General features: G+C 41.0%; 1 protein-coding gene across 1 annotated transcript; it reads right to left on the bottom strand.

Moving 5' to 3' along the window:
• Positions 1-1514: 1514 nt before the first annotated feature.
• LOC110495385 (uncharacterized) lies at positions 1515-21401 on the bottom strand. Its single transcript, XM_090194582.1, has 7 exons — positions 20856-21401; positions 20367-20614; positions 19377-19563; positions 9683-10780; positions 7033-7421; positions 5919-6243; positions 1515-2601 (listed from the first exon to the last, which is right to left on the bottom strand). The coding sequence occupies exons 1-7, from the start codon at positions 21139-21141 to the stop codon at positions 1652-1654; spliced, it is 3483 nt and encodes a 1160-aa protein (XP_090050708.1). The 5' UTR covers positions 21142-21401; the 3' UTR covers positions 1515-1651.
• Between the last annotated feature and the right edge of the window lie 902 nt (positions 21402-22303).

The raw sequence follows: 22303 nt of genomic DNA, 5'->3' as shown, positions 1-22303 counted from the left end.
CTATTCCTTTCTAGATGAGACCATACTATTCCTTTCTAGATGAGACCATACTATTCCTTTCTAGATGAGACCATACTATTCCTTTCTAGATGAGACCATACTATTCCTTTCTAGATGAGACCATACTATTCCTTTCTAGATGAGACCATACTATTCCTTTCTAGATGAGACCATACTATTCCTTTCTAGATGAGACCATACTATTCCTTTCTAGATGAGACCATACTATTCCTTTCTAGATGAGACCATTCTATTCCTTTCTAGATGAGACCATACTATTCCTTTCTAGATGAGACCATACTATTCCTTTCTAGATGAGACCATACTATTCCTTTCTAGATGAGACCATTCTATTCCTTTCTAGATGAGACCATTCTATTCCTTTCTAGATGAGACCATTCTATTCCTTTCAAGATGAGACCATTCTATTCCTTTCAAGATGAGACCATTCTATTCCTTTCAAGATGAGACCATTCTATTCCTTTCTAGATGAGACCATACTATTCATTTCTAGATGAGACCATACTATTCATTTCTAGATGAGACCATTCTATTCCTTTCTAGATGAGACCATTCTATTCCTTTCAAGATGAGACCATTCTATTCCTTTCAAGATGAGACCATACTATTCCTTTCTAGATGAGACCATTCTATTCATTTCAAGATGAGACCATTCTATTCCTTTCTAGATGAGACCATTCTATTCCTTTCTAGATGAGACCATTCTATTCATTTCAAGATGAGACCATACTATTCCTTTCAAGATGAGACCATTCTATTCCTTTCTAGATGAGACCATTCTATTCATTTCAAGATGAGACCATTCTATTCCTTTCAAGATGAGACCATTCTATTCATTTCAAGATGAGACCATTCTATTCCTTTCAAGATGAGACCATTCTATTCATTTCAAGATGAGACCATTCTATTTCTTTCAAGATGAGACCATTCTATTCCTTTCGAGATGAGACCATTCTATTCCTTTCAAGCCACACTGGAAGAACCATCTTCCAAGTGGGGGACCGACGATGCAGATGTCGACCATGGAGCACGTGCATCACGTGCAAACACAAACAGATTATCTGTAGAGGAATGACACACACACACACACACACACACACACACACACACACACACACACACACACACACAGAGAGAGAGAGAGACAAGAGTTTGAAAATAACAATTTAATCACATAAAGCATACAAATGGATTCTGATGTGCTCTATACTCAAGAATTCATGTCTTGAGATTTGTTTTAAAACATACCAATTCTTTTTTTTAGTAGACTTTATCCAATTAGATTTCATATGGCAAAACAAAAAGCACACATTTTCTGTAACAAATATGAGACAAAGGGAGCACTTGTTCTCTCATGAATTCTAAGTATGTGTGATGTACTAGAGCTCTTTCCACACTGGGAGTAGTGGTAAGGCTTCTCCCTTGTTCTCTTCTCCCCTGTGTTTGTTACCTCATGGTCCTTCAGGTACCCTAACGGGGTAAATATCTCTCCACACTGAGAGCATTGATATTGTTTCTCTTTAGTGTGCATTCTTTCATGCTCTGTCAGTTGCCTTCACAAGGTAAATCTCATTCCACAGTAGGATCAGTGGAAAGGCTACTCTACAGAGTTTGTTAGCTCATGTTCATTTTATTCCACAGTGGGAGTAATTCCAAAAGGCTTCACGCTTGTGTGTACTTTCTCATGCTGTTTCAGTTTGCCTAATTTCTTAAAACTCTTTCCACACTGGGAGCAGTGGTAAGGTTTCTCCGCTGTGTGTGCTCGCTCATGTATTTTTAGACTCCCTAGCTGGTTAAAACTCTTTCCACACTGGGAGCATTGATAGGGCTTCTCTCCTGAGTGTATTCTCTCATGTGTTTTCAAGTTACATGACATGGTGAAATTCTTTCCGCACTGTGAGCAATGGTAAGGCTTCTCTCCCGTGTGTGTTCTTTCATGGTATTTCAGGTATGCAGGCTGGGAAAAACTATTTTGACACTGGGAACATTGGTAGGGCTTCTCTCCAGTGTGTATTCTCTCATGTCGTTTCAGGCCGTTTAACCGGCTAAATCTCTTCCCACAGTCTGAGCAGTGGTAAGGCTTTTCTCCAGAGTGTAAACCTATATGTCTTTTCAGGGAATCTGATGAGGTAAAACTATTTCCACACTGGGAGCATTGGAAGGGTTTTTCTCCTGTGTGTACACTCTTATGCAATTTAAGATGCGATGACCGGGAGAATCTCTTTCCACACTGGGAGCATTGGAACGGCTTCTCTCCTGAGTGTATTCTCTCATGTGATTTCAGGGAACCTGATGAGGAAAATCTCTTTCCACACTGGGAGCATTGGAAAGGCTTCTCTCCTGAGTGTATTCTCTCATGTGATTTCAGGGAACCTGATGAGGAAAATCTCTTTTCACATTGAAAGCAGTGATAAGGCTTCTCTCCTGTGTGCGTTCTCGTATGTTTTTTCAGGTGTCCTAACTGGATAAATCTCTTTCCGCACTGAGAGCAGTGATGTGGTCTTGCTGATTTGGACATCACTGGGTCTGGTTCCTCGGCGGGACACGTCCTACCTTCAGAGTAAGAGTCTGGTCTCTCTCCTGCCAAAGACAGAGTATTTTTCAGTTTAACAGAGAATTTCCAGAGTGGGCTCTCTGTTACCTTTGAAGTAATGACAATTGTACACGTAGAAATTGACATTATAGGCCATTAACCTCTCTAGGGGGTGTGGGACGGTAGCGTCCCACCTGGCCAACATCCAGTTAAATTGCAGAGCGCCAAATTCAAAAACAGAAATAATCATTATAAAAATTCATAAAACATACAAAGTGTTATACATCGGTTTAAATATTAACTTCTTGTTAATCCAACCACAGTGTCAGATTTCAAAAAGGCTTTACGTCGAAAGCATACCATGCGATTATCTGAGATCAGCGCCCAGCAGACAAATCATTACAAACAGTTACCAGCCAAGTAGAGGAGTTACTGCACTCTGTTATGTAATGTTCTGTACTGAACTGTTACACAAGTCAGAAAAACAATAAAATGAATCACTTACCTTTGATGATCTTCACATGGTTGCACTCACAAGACTCCCATTTACTCAATAAATGTTTGTTTCATTCGATAAAGTCCCTCTTTATATCCAAAAACCTCCAAAAAAGTGTTTTGTTCAGTAATCCACAGGCTCAAAGGCAATCACAACAGGAAGACGAAAATATAATCAATCCTCAAGTTGTTTTTAGTCATAATAATCAGTAATATTTCAACTGGACAAAAGCTTCGTTGATATAAAAGGAAAACAAGAAAGGCACGCTCTCTCTGGGACACTGAATGGTCCACTCATTCAGAGTGGTCTTACTCCCACATTGTTCAGAATACAAGCCTGAAACCATTTCTAAAGACTGTTGACATTTAGTGGAAGCCATAGTTCTGTACTGCACTCTACTGTTCTGTACTGAAATCTACTGTTCTGAACTCCACTGTTATGTTCTGTACTACACTCTACTGTTATGTTCTGTACTGCACTCTACTGTTCTGTACTGCACTCTACTGTTCTGTTCTGTACTGCACTCTACTGTTATGTTCTGTACTGCACTCTACTGTTATGTTCTGTACTGCACTCTACTGTTATGTTCTGTACTGCACTCTACTGTTATGTTCTGTACTGCACTCTACTGTTATGTTCTGTACTGCACTCTACTGTTATGTTCTGTACTGCACTTTACTGTTATGTTCTGTACTGCACTTTACTGTTATGTTCTGTACTGCACTCTACAGTTATGTTCTGTACTGCAATCTACAGTTATGTTCTGTACTGCAATCTACAGTTATGTTCTGTACTGCAATCTACAGTTATGTTCTGTACTGCAATCTACAGTTATGTTCTGTACTCTACAGTTATGTTCTGTACTGCACTCTACTGTTCTGTTATGTACTGCACTCTACTGTTATGTTATGTACTGCACTCTACTGTTATGTTATGTACTGCACTCTACTGTTATGTTATGTACTGCACTCTACTGTTATGTACTGAACTCTACTGTTATGTTATGTACTGCACCCTACTGTTATGTTATGTACTGCACTCTACTGTTATGTTATGTACTGAACTCTACTGTTATGTACTGCACTCTACTGTTATGTACTGCACTCGACTGTTATGTTATGTACTGCACGCTACAGTTATGTACTGCACTCTACTGTCATGTTATGTACTGAACTCTACAGTTATGTACTGCACTCTACTGTTATGTTATGTACTGAACTCTACAGTTATGTACTGCACTCTACTGTTATGTACTGCACTCTCCAGTTATGTACTGCACTCTCCAGTTATGTACAGCACTCTCCAGTTATGTACTGCACTCTACTGTTATGTTATGTACTGCACTCTACTGTTATGTACTGAACTCGACTGTTATGTTATGTACTGCACTCTACTGTTATGTTATGCACTGAACTCTACTGTTATGTTATGCACTGAACTCTACTGTTATGTACTGCACTCTACTGTTATGTACTGCACTCTACTGTTATGTACTGCACTCTACTGTTATGTACTGCACTCTACTGTCATGTTATGTACTGCACTCTACAGTTATGTGCTGCACTCTACTGTTATGTTATGTACTGAACTCTCCAGTTATGTACTGCACTCTACTGTTATGTTATGTACTGAACTCTACAGTTATGTGCTGCACTCTACTGTTATGTTATGTACTGCACTCTACTGTTATGTTATGTACTGCACTCTACAGTTATGTACTGCACACTACAGTTATGTACTGTTCTTTACTCTACTGATCTGTTCTCTTCTCTACTGTTATGTACTGAACTCTACTCTACTGACCTGTTCTCTACTCTACTGTTATATACTGTTCTCTACTGATCTGTCCTGAACTGTGCTGTCCTTTGATGTCCAAACTTCAGATTTGGTCCGGACCAACCAAATGTGGTCTTGTTTGGGGGCAGAAGCTCATTAAAATAATAGCCAGTGTATAGAACAATACCCAAATATGCAAAGTAGGACAGTGCATATTTCTACCTTTTTTTATACCTATTCAGGATACATCACCACGAAAAGAGAACCCACTTCCCTTACTGTACTTCAATAACCAAAACAGATTTTTTTCAAAGTCAGTGTGTGATGTCATAGATGACACCTCATTCTTTCTGCAGACATCGTCGATTATTAATTCAGAGATCGTCGATTATTAATTCAGAGTGAATATTTAACAGGGTTTTTTTTGGAATGTACACAAACTGAGGGAGATGGAACCGACATTCTGTAACCAAATTTTGCATCTGCACAGTTCCCGACAGTATAAGTGTTTTGTTGTTGTTGTCAAATGTTAAAAGTAGTGATTGTGCATAGAGTGGAAAGGTTTGTTCAGCTTTGAAATCAAAGTTTTTGTTGTTGTTTGGCATACATTTAAAGTGAGACATCTGAGTCTCGGCGATTCCATACCTTTAACAATTCCTACTACAGAACAAATTACTCAACGTGTAGAACTTCAGTAGAATGCCCATTTAATAAAGGGGAAATCTGCAGTTGCTACGTCCACTTTTTTGGGCTTATACATGAATTATATGTACCCATTGATTCTTGAAAATATAAGTTATTAATGCCTCATGAGCTTAGTTCAACTGTCATACCCCATCAGAACCCACTATATACAATCAAAACAAGGTTAAAACTATCGTTTTGGATGGTCAGTCTTTGCATCCATAGTTCGGTCTATGAATTTGAGAGTGGTTACATTTCATCAGCCCCATCCCTCAGATTTTTACAGGAACAGGGGCGGGGATCTCGCTTTGATATTGTTTCAACTGCAGATTTCCCCTTAAAAAACACTCATTTGGATCAACAACTGCGGCGCTTGTGCCCATGTTTTTAAGATAGTACACTACTCACTGGTGTTAATCAGATCTCCATTCTGCTCTTCTTCCTCCTCCAATGTGACAGTAATCTCCGCCTCCTCTTCTTTCACTGTGATAGTCATCGCCTCTTCCTCCCCTTTCACTCCGAAAACGTCATCCTCTTCCTCGTAGTCTTCCTTCACAGTAACATCCTCCTCTTTCACTCTGAAAGCTTCTTCTTCTTCTGTCAATGTATCAGCTTCATCTTTTTTAACTGTGACAGCCTCCTCTCCCTCCTCCTCTTTCACGAGAGCTTCTTTCTCTGTCCAGCAGACCTGCTCTTCTTTAGCAAGGGACAAGCTCATGGTCGAATATGTTAGCTAGCTAGTTAGCGAATAGCCCACTAACGTTACTAGGCTAAGTTAATAAGTAATCTTACCGACAACATAAATATGAAATTTTATGAAGTTTAGTAAATAAGCAGATGGTGTGTTTAAAACACGGAGGTTAATATACACCAAAAAAATGGTCAATGAGATCCAATGTTTCGGTGTTATGTTGGCTAGCTAGCTGTAAAGATGGCTGAATCAGTAGCAGTGTTGTAGCTGTTGTTGAAGAAGCGTCCCGCACCGTCCATTAGATTATACGTCACGCAAGAGGCACCAGCTGAAAGACTCGTATTGCCATCTGCTGACTCATGTGGGTAAACGCAATTTAACAAAAATAATATTCTTGCAATTAATTAAACACTAGGCAGGTTTTAATTTACCCAGGATAATTCGAAAAGCAATGTCGCAGAAAGAAAATCATTGCGACCTGTGTAACAGAAACGGCAGGAGAAATCTTCAAAAGATACAATTTTAGTCTCAGTTAAGCAGGGCTGGAATGGTCTTCTGTATTACTTTCTTTATTGCAACAAAAGATGATGGAAAATGTGCAGTTGGGGCTGTAACACAGGGTTATAAACTGGATGTTTCATCTAGTATAACATCCAGAGTTACATCCAGCATTCGGCTCAGAGTTACATCCAGCATCCGGCTCAGAATTACACCCAGCATTCGGCTCAGAGTTACATCCAGCATCCGGCTCAGAGTTACATCCAGCATTCGGCTCAGAGTTACATCCAGCATCCGGCTCAGAGTTACATCCAGCATTCGGCTCAGAGTTACATCCAGCATCCGGCTCAGAGTTACACCCAGCATTCGGCTCAGAGTTACACCCAGCATCCGGCTCAGAGTTACACCCAGCATCCGGCTCAGAGTTACACCCAGCATCCGGCTCAGAGTTACACCCAGCATCCGGCTCAGAGTTACACCCAGCAACCGGCTCAGAGTTACACCCAGCATCCGGCTCAGAGCTACACCCAGCATCCTGCTCAGAGTTTTACCCAGCATCCGGCTCAGAGCTACACCCAGCATCCGGCTCAGAGTTACACCCAGCATCCGGCTCAGAGTTACATCCAGCATCCGGCTCAGAGTTATACCCAGCATCCGGCTCAGAGTTACACCCAGCAACCGGCTCAGAGTTACACCCAGCATCCGGTTCAGAGTTACAGTGCCTTCAGAAAGTATTTATACCCCTTGACTTACTCCACATTTTGTTGTGTTAAAGCCTGAATTCAACATGGATTAAATAAATACAAAATTCTCATTGATCTAAACACAATACACCCGAATGACAACGTGATGTGATATGTTTGCAAATGTGTTGAAAATGCAAAATAGAAATATCTAATTTACATAAATATTCACACCACTGATTCAATACATGCTAGAATCACCTTTGGAAGAGATTACAGCTGTGAGTCTTTCTGGATAAGTCTTATATTTGCACATTATTATTCCATAAAATTCTTTAAGATTTGTCAAGTTGCTTGTTGGCTTTGTGTTTCAGCTGATACACTTTGGGTGGTGTATCCATACACCTAGTCACTACAAAGATACAGACGTCCTTCCTAATTCAGTTGCCAGAGAGGCTGGAAACTGCTCAGGGATTTCACCATGAAGCCAATGGTGACAGAGTGACAGTTACAGAGTTTAAATGGCTGTGAAAAAGGAGAAAACTGAGGATGGATCAACAACATTGGAGTTACTCCACAAGACTATTTGAAGTTACTCCACAAGACTAACCTAAATGACAGAGTGAAAAGAAGGAAGCTTGTACAGAATACAAATATTCATCAAAAAGTTTGGTAAAGTAAATCTGCAAAAAATGTGGCAAAGAAATTAACTTCATGTCCTGAATACATAGTGTTATGAATACGTCATGTCATGTGATTTAAAACTAATCACGGAATAGAAATGAACTAGGGAGTCAGGGGCACCACAGGAAAATGTTGTTTAAAGAGTTACAATTTCCCGAATGGAACTCTCTTCAGATATTTTCATATCTTATCGATTAGTCACTTATTTATGTATTATTACCTCAGTCATGTTCAAAATTTCGCAAAACCCTTGGATATCTGCACGAACCCTAGCATAAATTATGAATCAGCGATATTCAAATTGGCGTAATTATTTATTTACTAACTAACTAAATAAATCACACAGAATTACATAAAAGACACACAGGACAGGTTATACATTGGTTACTCACATGATGCACTGAAAAGTCCCTAGTGGACTAAACCGGTATGACGGCTTGGTAGACAAAGGAAAGAGGTGGGGACCGATAAAGAGTGGGGGAAACAAAGTGGACCCATGTACATACGGTTGATAACCACGCTCATGGAAATGCCAACCCTTTTGCACATGAACAGCCGCTCATTCGAAAATAAATTGCAATTTACATATTTACGAGTGTATAGCTTTGTTGTCACCCTCTGTGATCGCCGGTCCGTCTGCAGAATCAGTCGACAGAAAGTCTCTGGTTTGTCCACCAGAGATAAAAGTCTTTCGTAGTTGTAGCTTGTTATAATGGATACATCAGGCGTACCAATGGTTGTTCGATAGTGAAATGTTCTCCAGAATGGGGGGGGGGGGGGGGGGCGTGGCCACTGCCTGATCATAAGTTATGAAAAACAATTCTCATTTAGAACACTAAAATCAAATTGTTATCTTTTCAAAAGTATTCTTATGCTTAATCATTTATTTTATACAACATTCAGATACAAACCCCATAGTTGAGAAGTGTATACAAACAAACATACAGTAATGTGGGTCTCCTGTCTTTCATGAGGTCGCCAAATGAAACAAATTCGACATGGTCATTCCTTGATTTCCCACCGACCATTCGAACCGTCCGGATTTACAGAAATACGGTTTCATCATTCAACCTTTTGAATGAAGAAGTTTGGCCAAGTCTCTCCCTGTGTCCCACAGTCACATATTCCAATTCCAATTCTACAGACCCAGAAACAGAGTACTTAAGACCGTCATAGAACTGTGTAGAGAGAGAGAGCAAGGGGGGGGGGGGGGGGGTTATGATCCCCCCTCCTCCCAAGGGCACGTCATGACCTCTATACCAGGCGGTGGACCTCTATAGCAGGCGGTGTCAGAGGAAGGCCCAAAAATTGTCAAAGACTCCAGGCACCCTAGTCATAGACGGTTCTCTCTGCTAGCTAACTTAACTACCTAGCCAGCTTAACTACCTAGCCAGCTAGCTAGTTTAATTACCTAGCCAACTACCTAGCTAAACTGCCTGTGTTTATGTGAAATCTCTCTTTCCACACTGGGAGCAGATGTAAGGCAACTCCCCAGTGTGGGGACCGTGGTCTTTCAGGTTCCCTAACTAGGTAAATATTTTTCCACACTGGGAGCAGTGGAATAGCTTCTCTCTTTCAAGGCTTCTCTGCATAGTGTGTTAGCGCATGCTTTTTTCAGGTATCTTGACTGGGTGAAACTCTCCACACTGGGAGCAGTGGAAAAGCTATTTTCCTGTGTGTCATCTCATGTGTTTGCAGTCTCCTTAACCTGTTAAAACCCTTTCCACAATGAGAGCATTGGAATGGATTTTCTCCTGTGTGTATTCTTGTGTGCTCTTTCAGATGTGATGACTTAATAAATCTCTTTCCACACTGGGAACATTGGAAAGGCCTCTCTACAGAGTGTGTTTTCTCATGTTTTTTCAGGTCCCCTGGTGAGAAGAATGTATTTTCACACTGGGAGCATTGATATTGTTTCTCTTCAGTGTGCATTCTTTCATGCACTTTTAGATACCCTGATCGTCCGAAACCTTTCCCACAATGAGAGCATTGATAAGGCTTCTCCTCCCCTGTATGTATTCTCTCATGCTTTTTCAGGCCCCGTAATGTAACAAAACCCTTTCCACACTGGGAGCAGGTGTGAGGCTTTTCTTCTCTGTGTGTCCACTGATGTGTTTTTAAAGTCCATAACTGAGTAAAACTCTTTCCACACAGGGAGCAGTGGAAAGGCTTCTCTCCTTTGTGTATTCTCTTATGTTTGATCAACCCCCCTACCTGAGTAAAACTCTTTCCACACAAGGAGCAGTGGAAAGGCTTCTCTCCTGTATGTGTCCTCTCGTGAGTTTTCAGGTTCCCTATCCAGGCAAAATTCTTTCCACAATGGGAGCAGGGGAAGGGCTTTTCTCCTGTGTGCATTCTCTTATGCATTTTCAGGTGACATGATTGGGTAAAAGTCTTTCCACAATCGGAGCAGCCGTGAGGCTTCTCTCCTGTGTGCATTCTCTCATGCATGTTCAAGTGCCATAAACGGGTAAAACTCTTTCCACACTGGGAGCAGTGGAAAGGCTTTTCTCCTGTGTGTGTCCTTTCATGTCTTTTCAGGCTACATAATCTGGTAAAACTCTGTCCACAATGAGAGCAGTGGAAAGGCTTTTCTCCTGTGTGTGTCTTCTCATGTCTTTTCACGTGTAATAGCCGGGTAAAACTCTTTCCACACTGCGAGCAGTGGTGTCGTCTTGCTGATGTCTCTGGTTCCTCTGAGTCTGGTCTTTCTCCTGCCAAAGACAAACCCAGAGTGTTTATTTAAATAGAGACCTCAATTAAACCTCCAGATGATACAACTGTCTTGCTATGAAGTTGAATCTAAATCAGATCCCTCAATAACCTGGGGACAGTAAAAAAAATATGATAAAAAAAAAACAACATTATGTAGAGTTCCAATGTTCCGTCATGGAATGTCATGTTTACAGGCTGAGCAGAGCTCCATAATAATAGATAAGAGGACTACAGTATTTAAATCAATGTCATAGGCTGCATTTGATCCATTGATAATAATGTTTTGTTGGTGGCCCACTCTTTGATGGTAAACACATCTTACACTGTGGCTTTAAAGGGATATTGTGAGATTCTGGCAACTATGCTGGAAGTCATATCCTGGTTAGAATTGGCTCCTGAAACTACCTCCAACTTCCTTCACATCACCCGCTGAGACATAAAAATGGTATCCACGTGTTCATCTGGGAAAGTAGAAAAAAAATGCCAGGATCCTTTTAACAATTCTTATACTGGACAAAAAATATGAATAGGAAAACTTGTTTTTTTATGAAGCTGAACATGACAGAATACAACATTTTTGTAAAAATCATATATTTATTTATTTTTATACAAATTATACTTTATACTTGGGGCGGCAGGGTAGCCTAGTGGTTGGAGTGTTGGACTAGTAACTGGAAGGTTGAAAGTTCAAACCCTCGAGCTGACAAGGTACAAATCTGTCGTTCTGCCCCTGAACAGGGCAGTTAACCCACTGTTCCTAGACCAGTTAACCAGTTAACCCACTGTTCCTAGACCAGTTAACCAGTTAACCCACTGTTCCTAGACCAGTTAACCAGTTAACCCACTGTTCCTAGGCCGTCATTGAAAATAAGAATTTGTTCTTAACTGACTTGCCTGGTTAAATAAAGGTCAAATAAAAAGGCCAAAAAATGGTGGTATGGCCAGTAGGCCATGTAACCAATCATAGCCCTCCATTTACTTGTATCATTAAAACATCTTGCAAATCACCAGCAGAAGGTGAACTTTTTGAATTCATTTTCACATTAATTCTGTTGGTAAAGCTTTACAAATTGAATCGTACAGTGCCTTGCGAAAGTATTCGGCCCCCTTGAACTTTGCGACCTTTTGCCACATTTCAGGCATCAAACATAAAGATATAAAACTGTATTTTTTTGTGAAGAATCAACAACAAGTGGGACACAATCATGAAGTGGAACAACATTTATTGGATATTTCCAACTGTTTTAACAAATCAAAAACTGAAAAATTGGGCGTGCAAAATTATTCAGCCCCTTTACTTTCAGTGCAGCAAACTCTCTCCAGAAGTTCAGTGAGGATCTCTGAATGATCCAATGTTGACCTAAATGACTAATGATGATAAATACAATCCACCTGTGTGTAATCAAGTCTCCGTATAAATGCACCTGCACTGTGATAGTCTCAGAGGTCCGTTAAAAGCGCAGAGAGCACCATGAAGAACAAGGAACACACCGGGCAGGTCCGAGATACTGTTGTGAAGAAGTTTAAAGCCGGATTTGGATACAAAAAGATTTCCCAAGCTTTAAACATCCCAAGGAGCACTGTGCAAGCGATAATATTGAAATGGAAGGAGTATCAGACCACTGCAAATCTACCAAGACCTGGCCGTCCCTCTAAACTTTCAGCTCATACAAGGAGAAGACTGATCAGAGATGCAGCCAAGAGGCCCATGATCACTCTGGATGAACTGCAGAGATCTACAGCTGAGGTGGGAGACTCTGTCCATAGGACAACAATCAGTCGTATATTGCACAAATCTGGCCTTTATGGAAGAGTGGCAAGAAGAAAGCCATTTCTTAAAGATATCCATAAAAAGTGTTGTTTAAAGTTTGCCACAAGCCACCTGGGAGACACACCAAACATGTGGAAGAAGGTGCTCTGGTCAGATGAAACCAAAATGGAACTTTTTGGCAACAATGCAAAAAGTTATGTTTGGCGTAAAAGCAACACAGCTGAACACACCATCCCCACTGTCAAACATGGTGGTGGCAGCATCATGGTTTGGGCTTGCTTTTCTTCAGCAGGGACAGGGAAGATGGTTAAAATTGATGGGAAGATGGATGGAGCCAAATACAGGACATTCTGGAAGAAAACCTGATGGAGTCTGCAAAAGACCTGAGACTGGGATGGAGATTTGTCTTCCAACAAGACAATGATCCAAAACATAAAGCAAAATCTACAATGGAATGGTTCAAAAATAAACATATCCAGGTGTTAGAATGGCCAAAGTCCAGACCTGAATCCAATCGAGAATCTGTGGAAAGAACTGAAAACTGCTGTTCACAAATGCTCTCCATCCAACCTCACTGAGCTCGAGCTGTTTTGCAAGGAGGAATGGGAAAAAATGTCAGTCTCTCGATGTGCAAAACTGATAGAGACATACCCCAAGCGACTTACAGCTGTAATCGCAGCAAAAGGTGGCGCTACAAAGTATTAACTTAAGGGTGCTGAATAATTTTGCACGCCCAATTTTTCAGTTTTTGATTTGTTAAAAAAGTTTGAAATATCCAATAAATGTCGTTCCACTTCATGATTGTGTCCCACTTGTTGTTGATTCTTCACAAAAAAATACAGTTTTATATCTTTATGTTTGAAGCCTGAAATGTGGCAAAAGGTTGCAAAGTTCAAGGGGGCCGAATACTTTCGCAAGGCACTGTAACTCTAAAAGTAGCAGAGATGCCACTCTATAACATTGATTTGCCCGTATAGTATATTATGTTCAACAATATATATATTTTAATGTGCTAAATCAAACCTGTTATATTTTCAATGTGTATTTCTATTTTTCAATGTTCATAAATAACACCTCACATATTCTAGTAAAGCTTCATATTACCCGCTTTTCTCTCTCTCTTTGTATCACCTGCAGATGAAACATGATGGAGTCTTAAAGGAGGCCTGTACCATCTAATGATGAAACATTATGGAGTCTTAAAGGAGGACTGTAGCACCTAATGATGAAACATTATGGAGTCTTAAAGGAGGACTGTAGCATCTAATGATGAAACATTATGGAGTCTTAAAGGAGGACTGTAAACATCTAATGATGAAACATTATGGAGTCTTAAAGGAGGACTGTAGCATCTAATGATGAAACATTATGGAGTCTTAAAGGAGGACTGTAGCATCTAATGATGAAACATTATGGAGTCTTAAAGGAGGACTGTAGCATCTAATGATGAAACATTATGGAGTCTTAAAGGAGGCCTGTAAGCACCTACAGATGAAACATTATGGAGTCTTAAAGGAGGCCTGTAAGCACCTACAGATGAAACATTATGGAGTCTTAAAGGAGGCCTGTAAGCACCTACAGATGAAACATTATGGAGTCTTAAAGGAGGCCTGTAAGCACCTACAGATGAAACATTATGGAGTCTTAAAGGAGGCCTGTAAGCACCTACAGATGAAACATTATGGAGTCTTAAAGGAGGCCTGTAAGCACCTACAGATGAAACATTATGGAGTCTTAAAGGAGGCCTGTAAGCACCTACAGATGAAACATTACGGAGTCTTAAAGGAGGCCTGTAAGCACCTACAGATGAAACATTATGGAGTCTTAAAGGAGGCCTGTATCACCTACAGATGAAACATTATGGAGTCTTAAAGGAGGCCTGTAAGCACCTACAGATGAAACATTATGGAGTCTTAAAGGAGGCCTGTAAGCACCTACAGATGAAACATTATGGAGTCTTAAAGGAGGACTGTAGCATCTAATGATGAAACATTATGGAGTCTTAAAGGAGGACTGTAGCATCTAATGATGAAACATTATGGAGTCTTAAAGGAGGACTGTAGCATCTAATGATGAAACATTATGGAGTCTTAAAGGAGGACTGTACCATCTAATGATGAAACATTATGGAGTCTTAAAGGAGGACTGTACCATCTAATGATGAAACATTATGGAGTCTTAAAGGAGGACTGTAGCATCTAATGATGAAACATTATGGAGTCTTAAATGAGGACTGTAGCATCTAATGATGAAACATTATGGAGTCTTAAATGAGGACTGTACCATCTAATGATGAAACATTATTGAGTCTTAAAGGAGGCCTGTAAGCACCTACAGATGAAACATTATGGAGTCTTAATTAAAGCAGGCCTAAAAATCTAAAAATATTGTAACTTCAAGTAATTCATTTCTCAATGATGCTTTAAGATACAAATGCCAAATAGATGTCACCAATCCTTCCTCCAAAGAACCCTTCTATGGATTAAATGTTGTGAGAAATACAGGGTAGGCCAGGTCTCCAAAAAGCCTCTCTGGAAATTAAATGTAACATACAAGAAGAGTGTATTATTTAAAACAATATGTCTATTATTTAACTAAATCAAAAAAAGGGTACTTCTGAGCCTACTAATATGTTGAATAAATGAATGTGAAAAATTCATTGCATTTCTGAATCTAGACATACTCCATATTTTAGGGCCCGTTATAAGGAGAATAATGACAACAAGACGTTGTCTGTATCATGTCTGGTTTACAGATCCCAGGTCTGACAGTATAACGACAACAAGATGTTGTCTGTATCATGTCTGGTTTACAGATCCCAGGTCTGACAGTATAATGACACCAAGATGTTGTCTGTATCATGTACGGTTTACGGAGGGTCTCACAGGAGGGGTTGGGGTTAATTTGGAATTACTGAATAGTAATTCAATTCAACCAATGAATTGAAATTCTAATTTCAATTGGCTACACCCCACAATAAGCATAATTTGAATTAAATTTGAATTGAAGGAAGTGGAATGTAATTCAAATCAATTCAAAGAAATTCAGACATGAAACATTTTGCCACTTATTACTACAAGGAACACAGACATCCTTTCAAATATTAGCTGGGCTAGAACTCAAACATGTCTAACAGGCTTGTGTTTGTAATGTTGCTATGAGATGTTAGGTTGCCCTCTGTTATAGGCTTTGGGGTTGTGTTTGTATTTCTGCTATGAGATGTTAGGTTGCTCCCTGTTATAGGCTTGTGTTTGTATTTCTGCTATGAGATGTTAGGTTGACCCCTGTTATAGGCTTTGGGGTTTTGTTTGTATTTCTGCTATGAGATGTTAGGTTGCCCCCTGTTATAGGCTTTGGGGTTGTGTTTGTATTTCTGCTATGAGATGTTAGGTTGACCCCTGTTATAGGCTTTGGGGTTGTGTTTGTATTTCTGCTATGAGATGTTAGGTTGCCCCCTGTTATAGGCTTGTGTTTGTATTTCTGCTATGAGATGTTAGGTTGACCCCTGTTATAGGCTTTGGGGTTTTGTTTGTATTTCTGCTATGAGATGTTAGGTTGCCCCCTGTTATAGGCTTTGGGGTTTTGTTTGTATTTCTGCTATGAGATGTTAGGTTGCCCCCTGTTATAGGCTTTGGGGTTTTCTTGTATTTTTGCTATGAGATGTTAGGGCTTTGGGGTTGTGTTTGTATTGCTGCTATGAGATGTTAGGGCTTTGGGGTTGTGTTTGTATTGCTGCTATGAGATGTTAGGGCTTTGGGGTTGTGTTTGTAATGTTGCTATGAGATGTTAGGGCTTTGGGGTTGTGTTTGTATTGCTGCTATGAGATGTTAAGGCTTTGGGGTTGTGTTTGTAATGTTGCTATGAGATGTTAGGGCTTTGGGGTTGTGTTTGTATTTTTGCTATGAGATGTTAAGGCTTTGGGGTTGTGTTTGTATTGCTGCTATGAAATGTTAAGTTGCCCCCTGTTATAGGCTTTGGGGTTGTGTTTGTATTTCTGCTATGAGATGTTAAGGCTTTGGGGTTGTGTTTGTATTTCTGCTATGAGATGTTAGGGCTTTGGGGTTGTGTTTGTATTTCTGCTATGAGATGTTAAGGCTTTGGGGTTGTGTTTGTATTGCTGCTATGAGATGTTAAGGCTTTGGGGTTGTGTTTGTATTTTTGCTATGAGATGTTAAGGCTTTGGGGTTGTGTTTGTATTGCTGCTATGAAATGTTAAGTTGCCCCCTGTTATAGGCTTTGGGGTTGTGTTTGTAATGTTGCTATGAGATGTTAGGTTGCCCCCTGTTAAAGGCTTTGGGGTTGTGTTTGTATTTCTGCTATGAGATGTTAGGGCTTTGGGGTTGTGTTTGTAATGTTGCTATGAGATGTTAGGGCTTTGGGGTTGTGTTTGTATTTCTGCTATGAGATGTTAGGGCTTTGGGGTTGTGTTTGTAATGTTGCTATGAGATGTTAAGTTGCCCCCTGTTATAGGCTTTGCTCCATTTCATTTTTCGAGGTTGATTCTGTTTGATTAATTGGAATCATTCTTGTTGGTCAGGATGTGTTGCACCTGTTGTCTCGCTAGTCAGTCGTTAGATTCACCTGTGCTGACACAGCTGATATTTAAGAGCGGCTGGCCCAGCGCTCCAGTTGGCGTGAGAGATGTTGGAAGTGCTTTGCCACGGTTGAGCTCCTCCTCTTCCTCTGAGTGTGATCAAAACAAATATTTTCCCATTGTGTTCTCCTCTGTGGTTTGCTCCACCAGCGTTCTCCTCTGTGGTTTGCTCCACCAGCGTTCTCCTCTGTGGTTTGCTCCACCAGCGTTCTCCTCTGTGGTTTGCTCCACCAGCGTTCTCCTCTGTGGTTTGCTCCACCAGCGTTCTCCTCTGTGGTTTGCTCCACCAGCGTTCTCCTCTGTGGTTTGCTCCACCAGCGTTCTCCTCTGTGGTTTGCTCCACCAGCGTTCTCCTCTGTGGTTTGCTCCACCAGCGTTCTCCTCTGTGGTTTGCTCCACCAGCGTTCTCCTCTGTGGTTTGCTCCACCAACGTTCTCCTCTGTGGTTTGCTCCACAAGCGTTCTCCTCTGTGGTTTGCTCCACCAGCGTTCTCCTCTGTGGTTTGCTCCACCAGTGTTCTCCTCTGTGGTTTGCTCCACCAGTGTTTACCTCCACATTATATAGTTGTGTTCTCCTCTGTGGTTTGCTCCACCAGCGTTCTCCTCTGTGGTTTGCTCCACCAGCGTTCTCCTCTGTGGTTTGCTCCACCAGCGTTCTCCTCTGTGGTTTGCTCCACCAGCGTTCTCCTCTGTGGTTTGCTCCACCAGTGTTTACCTCCATATTATAAGTTGTGTTCTCCTCTGTGGTTTGCTCCACCAGCGTTCTCCTCTGTGGTTTGCTCCACCAGTGTTTACCTCCATATTATAAGTTGTGTTCTCCTCTGTGGTTTGCTCCACCAGTGTTCTCCTCTGTGGTTTGCTCCACCAGTGTTTACCTCCATATTAATAGTTGTGTTCTCCTCTGTGGTTTGCTCCACCAGTGTTTACCTCCATATTAAAGTTGTGTTCTCCTCTGTGGTTTGCTCCACCAGCGTTCTCCTCTGTGGTTTGCTCCACCAGTGTTTACCTCCATATTATAGTTGTGTTCTCCTCTGTGGTTTGCTCCACCAGCGTTCTCCTCTGTGGTTTGCTCCACCAGCGTTCTCCTCTGTGGTTTGCTCCACCAGTGTTCTCCTCTGTGGTTTGCTCCACCAGTGTTCTCCTCTGTGGTTTGCTCCACCAGTGTTCTCCTCTGTGGTTTGCTCCACCAGTGTTTACCTCCATATTATAGTTGTGTTCTCCTCTGTGGTTTGCTCCACCAGCGTTCTCCTCTGTGGTTTGCTCCACCAGCGTTCTCCTCTGTGGTTTGCTCCACCAGTGTTTACCTCTGTGGTTTGCTCCACCAGCGTTTACCTCCATATTATAAGTTGGTGTGGGTTTTTAGTTTGGCTTGCCTTTTCTGGGACACATTTAGTGGGCACTTATGGTGGGTGTCTATTAGGACCCCTGATTCTTGTTGCTTTTCAACTTCCAGCTGACACTCCCATGAGTGTCTTTGAGAACCCCTCCTAAAAGCCCACCTGTTTCCTACTGGTTGTTCAGGGCTTATTTGTTAGTTCCCCATTTCTGTTGAGCGGTGATATTCCCCCCCCCCCCCCCCCCCTCTCCTTCGTAATAAATGAACTGTAACAGAAGCAGATTGGAGTCTAATCCAGTGGGGTCGCGGGACTTTAAAGGAACTCAGTCCGGCTTTAAACGTACTCTTGAAAGTGGTAATAGTAAAATACACAAAGTGCAATGTAGAAATTGGGCAGTGCATCATCAGTTCCTCTTGTCATGTCAGTCATTACATGAATTATAAATAGCGTTCTAAGGTGTCAGAAATGTCCAGGTCAACTAGCCCATGTCAGCTGACATATTTTTATATTCTCTCCTTTCACTGTAATATCACCATGTTCCTCTTTTATATTCTATATCCCCCCCCCCATATATTGTTATTGTAATTAATTATTATTATTGTAATTTTCTAATCATTTGAGTGCACATTAGACATGGAAAAATGTATAGAATTTCAAGAAAATGTGCTTTAAAACAGCTACATTTTCTCTGCACCCCATGATAACATGCATAGCTTGAAACCTGCAAAATTCTCTCAACCAAACAAGAGGGGTGTGAACAGTTTGTGCCCATAGAAAGGCGTGGCGTGTGCGCGCAGGGAGGGGGCGCGGGATGTTCCCCATTAAATGGAAGGGGGCACCGGCCAGAGTGAAAAAGTTTGGGAACCCCTGGTCTAATCCAATCTAATCACACACCGTTGTTCTTACTTGATGACATTGAATCACCCTCTTCTCCTCCTCTCACAGTTCCACTCAGCCACGTTGTTTTCCTGCAGTCCACCAGCCGCACAGACACCCTCTTCAGACCCCACATTAAGGCGCCACCGGGAGAGGCACGACCCGGGGACTCGGGGACAGGGGAGGGGTGTGGGAGAGATGTGTTCTGAAAACCACAAAAAAATAAAGACAATCAATTTAAGGTGGGAAAAACTCTCCTACCTGACAAGGAATTTAAAAATTCTCAAAAGTCTTTCCCTTGAATCCTCTCATTCTCTGAACCTCCTGCTGTAAATGGAGGAGAAAGTCCAAGGGGAGGAACCTCTATTTACCAACTACATTTACATACAGTGAGCTCCAACAGTAATGGGACAGTGACACATGTTGTTGTTGTTGTTGTTTTGTCTCTGTACTTCAGCACTTTGGATTTGAAATGATACAACGACTACGAGGTTAAAGTGCCGACTGTCATGTCTAACTTGAGGGTATTTTTCATCCATATCAGGTGAACCATTTAGAAAGTACACCACTTTTTGTTCAATGTCCCCCTGATTTTAAGGGGACCAAAAGAATTGGGACAAATTCACCTTTATGTGTGTTAAAGTAGTAAAAAGTGTCGTATTTTGTCCCCTATTCCTAGCACACAATGATTACATCAAGAGTTTGACTCTACAAACTTGTTGGATGCATTTTCTGTTTTGTAGTGTTTCAGATAATTTCGTGCCAAATATAAATGAATGGTAAATAGTGTATTGTATCATTTTGGAGTCACTTTTAATATAAATAAGAATAAAATATGTTTCTAAACACTTCTACATTCATGTGGATGCCACAATGATTACGGATCATCCTGAATTAACGGTGAATAATGACGAGTGAGAAAGTTACAGAGGCAAAAAAAAATATCAACCAAAAAGCACATAGTTAGTTTTCATTAATTTATAGGATAAGCCTATATCCTATACTCACACCACCCTCCCTCTGCGCTGGCTTGTGCTTCTCTGGAGCCGACTCCGCCTCCAGTCTGTTGCTAGGAAACCAATCGGTGTCCTTCATGTCCCGTTCTCCGTTGCAGTGAATGGCGTCGTCATCATCACCACCAAACTGTCTGGGACTCACGGATGCCACACTAGATCCTTCCTGTATCTTTCTGATGTCCTCTTTCAATGTAGAGCTCTGGGAGGGCCAGAAAGGAGCATATTGCCTCGTGTTGGGCTCTGTAAAGGGAAGAGTTTGACCAACGGTAAAAAAAACACAGAGGGTGTAGCTTGCTCTCTACCGTCATATGATTTCAGACATATCACTCATCATCCTAGGATCTTCCGTCGGAGAGGAATTGACGAGAGAACTCTGATTACAAACGACACTAAAATGGAGGTCAACAGAATGCCTCTTTAAAACCACACATTAGTTCAACAACTGCGTAGTTTCTGTCCCTGTTTTTAAGACAGTACTCACTTGTGTTAATCAGATATTCAGTCTCCTCTTCTTTCAATGTGACAGCCTCGATCCCCTCTTCCTTTTTCACAACAAACAGTATTTTCTCTTCTTTCACTTTAACATCCTCTTCTTCTTTCAACGTGATAGCCTCCATTTTATATTTTTTCATTCTGAATGTTTCTTCCTCTCCTTTCACTGTAATATCACCATCTTCCTCTTTTACGACAACGTTCAGCCTAAGAGCTTCTTTCTCCATCCAGCAGACCTCTTCTTCAGCAGGGGAGGAATAACTTTGTGAGTTCATGGTCGGGGATGTTAGCTAGCTAGCTTTATCGACTACCCTGGTGCTAGGCTCCGTAGCACATTTAGCAAGCGAATTAAGTTTAAATCAACTAGTACATACATTAACAGCGCTGTGTTTAAAACACTGAGATTCGTGTAGTTATACAATTATTCAGAGATTCAATGTTTCAGTTTTATGTTGGCTAGTAAGCTCCCGAGGTGGTTGAATCAGTAGCCGTGTTGTTGTTGTTGATGAAACATCCGGTGCCGTCACACAGGATTAGACGTCACGCAAGAAGCGCCACCTAAAATACTCACATCGCCATCTGTTGACTGGAATTTGGTAACACAGTTTAGAATAAATATTCACCACACTATTTATTCTGGCAAACAATGTCTGAATGACATAACAAATAATTCCAAATAAGCAAATATGTTTTCTCTTTTGTTACAGCCAATACATTCCTCTAAGTCCTGGATATGAATATGTACATACTGAATATATACTGAACACATCAAATCAAACTTTATTGGGTTTTTTTTTCAAACTTTTTTGCGCCAATTACAACAAGTGTAGACATGACCGTGAAATGCTTTACTTACAAGCTCTTAACCAACAGTGCAGTTCAAGAAGATTTAAGAAAACATTTACCAAATAAACAAAAAATTATTATTATTATTATTTTTTAAGTAACACAGTAAAATAACAGTAACGAGGCTAGGTTAGTCGAGGTAATTTGTACATGTAGGTAGGGGTGAAGTGAGTATGCATTGATAATCAACAGCGAGTAGCAGCAGTGTACAAAACAAACAGAGGGGGTCAATGTAAATAGTCCGGTGGCCATTTGAGTAATTGTAGGTAGTCTTATGGGTAGAAGCTGTTAAGGAGCCTTTTGGTCCTAGACTTGGCGCTCCGGTACCACTTGCCATGGGGTGACAGGAAGCTCGGCCTCAGTGATGTACTGGGCCGTACACCTGTATTTTATTTTTTATTTAACGTGGCAAAACAGTTAAGAACAAATTCTTATTTACATTGATGGGCTACCGGAGAACAGTGGGTTAACTGCCTTGTTCAGGGGCAGAATGGCAGATTTTTACCTTGTCAGCTCGGGGATTCGATCTAACAAGCTTTCGGATACTGGCCCAACACTAACCACTAGGCTACGTATCGGCTTATGGCCAGA

This window comes from Oncorhynchus mykiss, chromosome 13, assembly GCF_057628025.1.
Source record: "Oncorhynchus mykiss isolate SJ-2025 chromosome 13, ASM5762802v1, whole genome shotgun sequence".
NCBI classification, from domain to species: Eukaryota; Metazoa; Chordata; class Actinopteri; order Salmoniformes; family Salmonidae; genus Oncorhynchus; species Oncorhynchus mykiss.
Note: the sequence above shows the minus strand (reverse complement) of the source record. Positions and strands in the feature narration are given on the sequence as shown.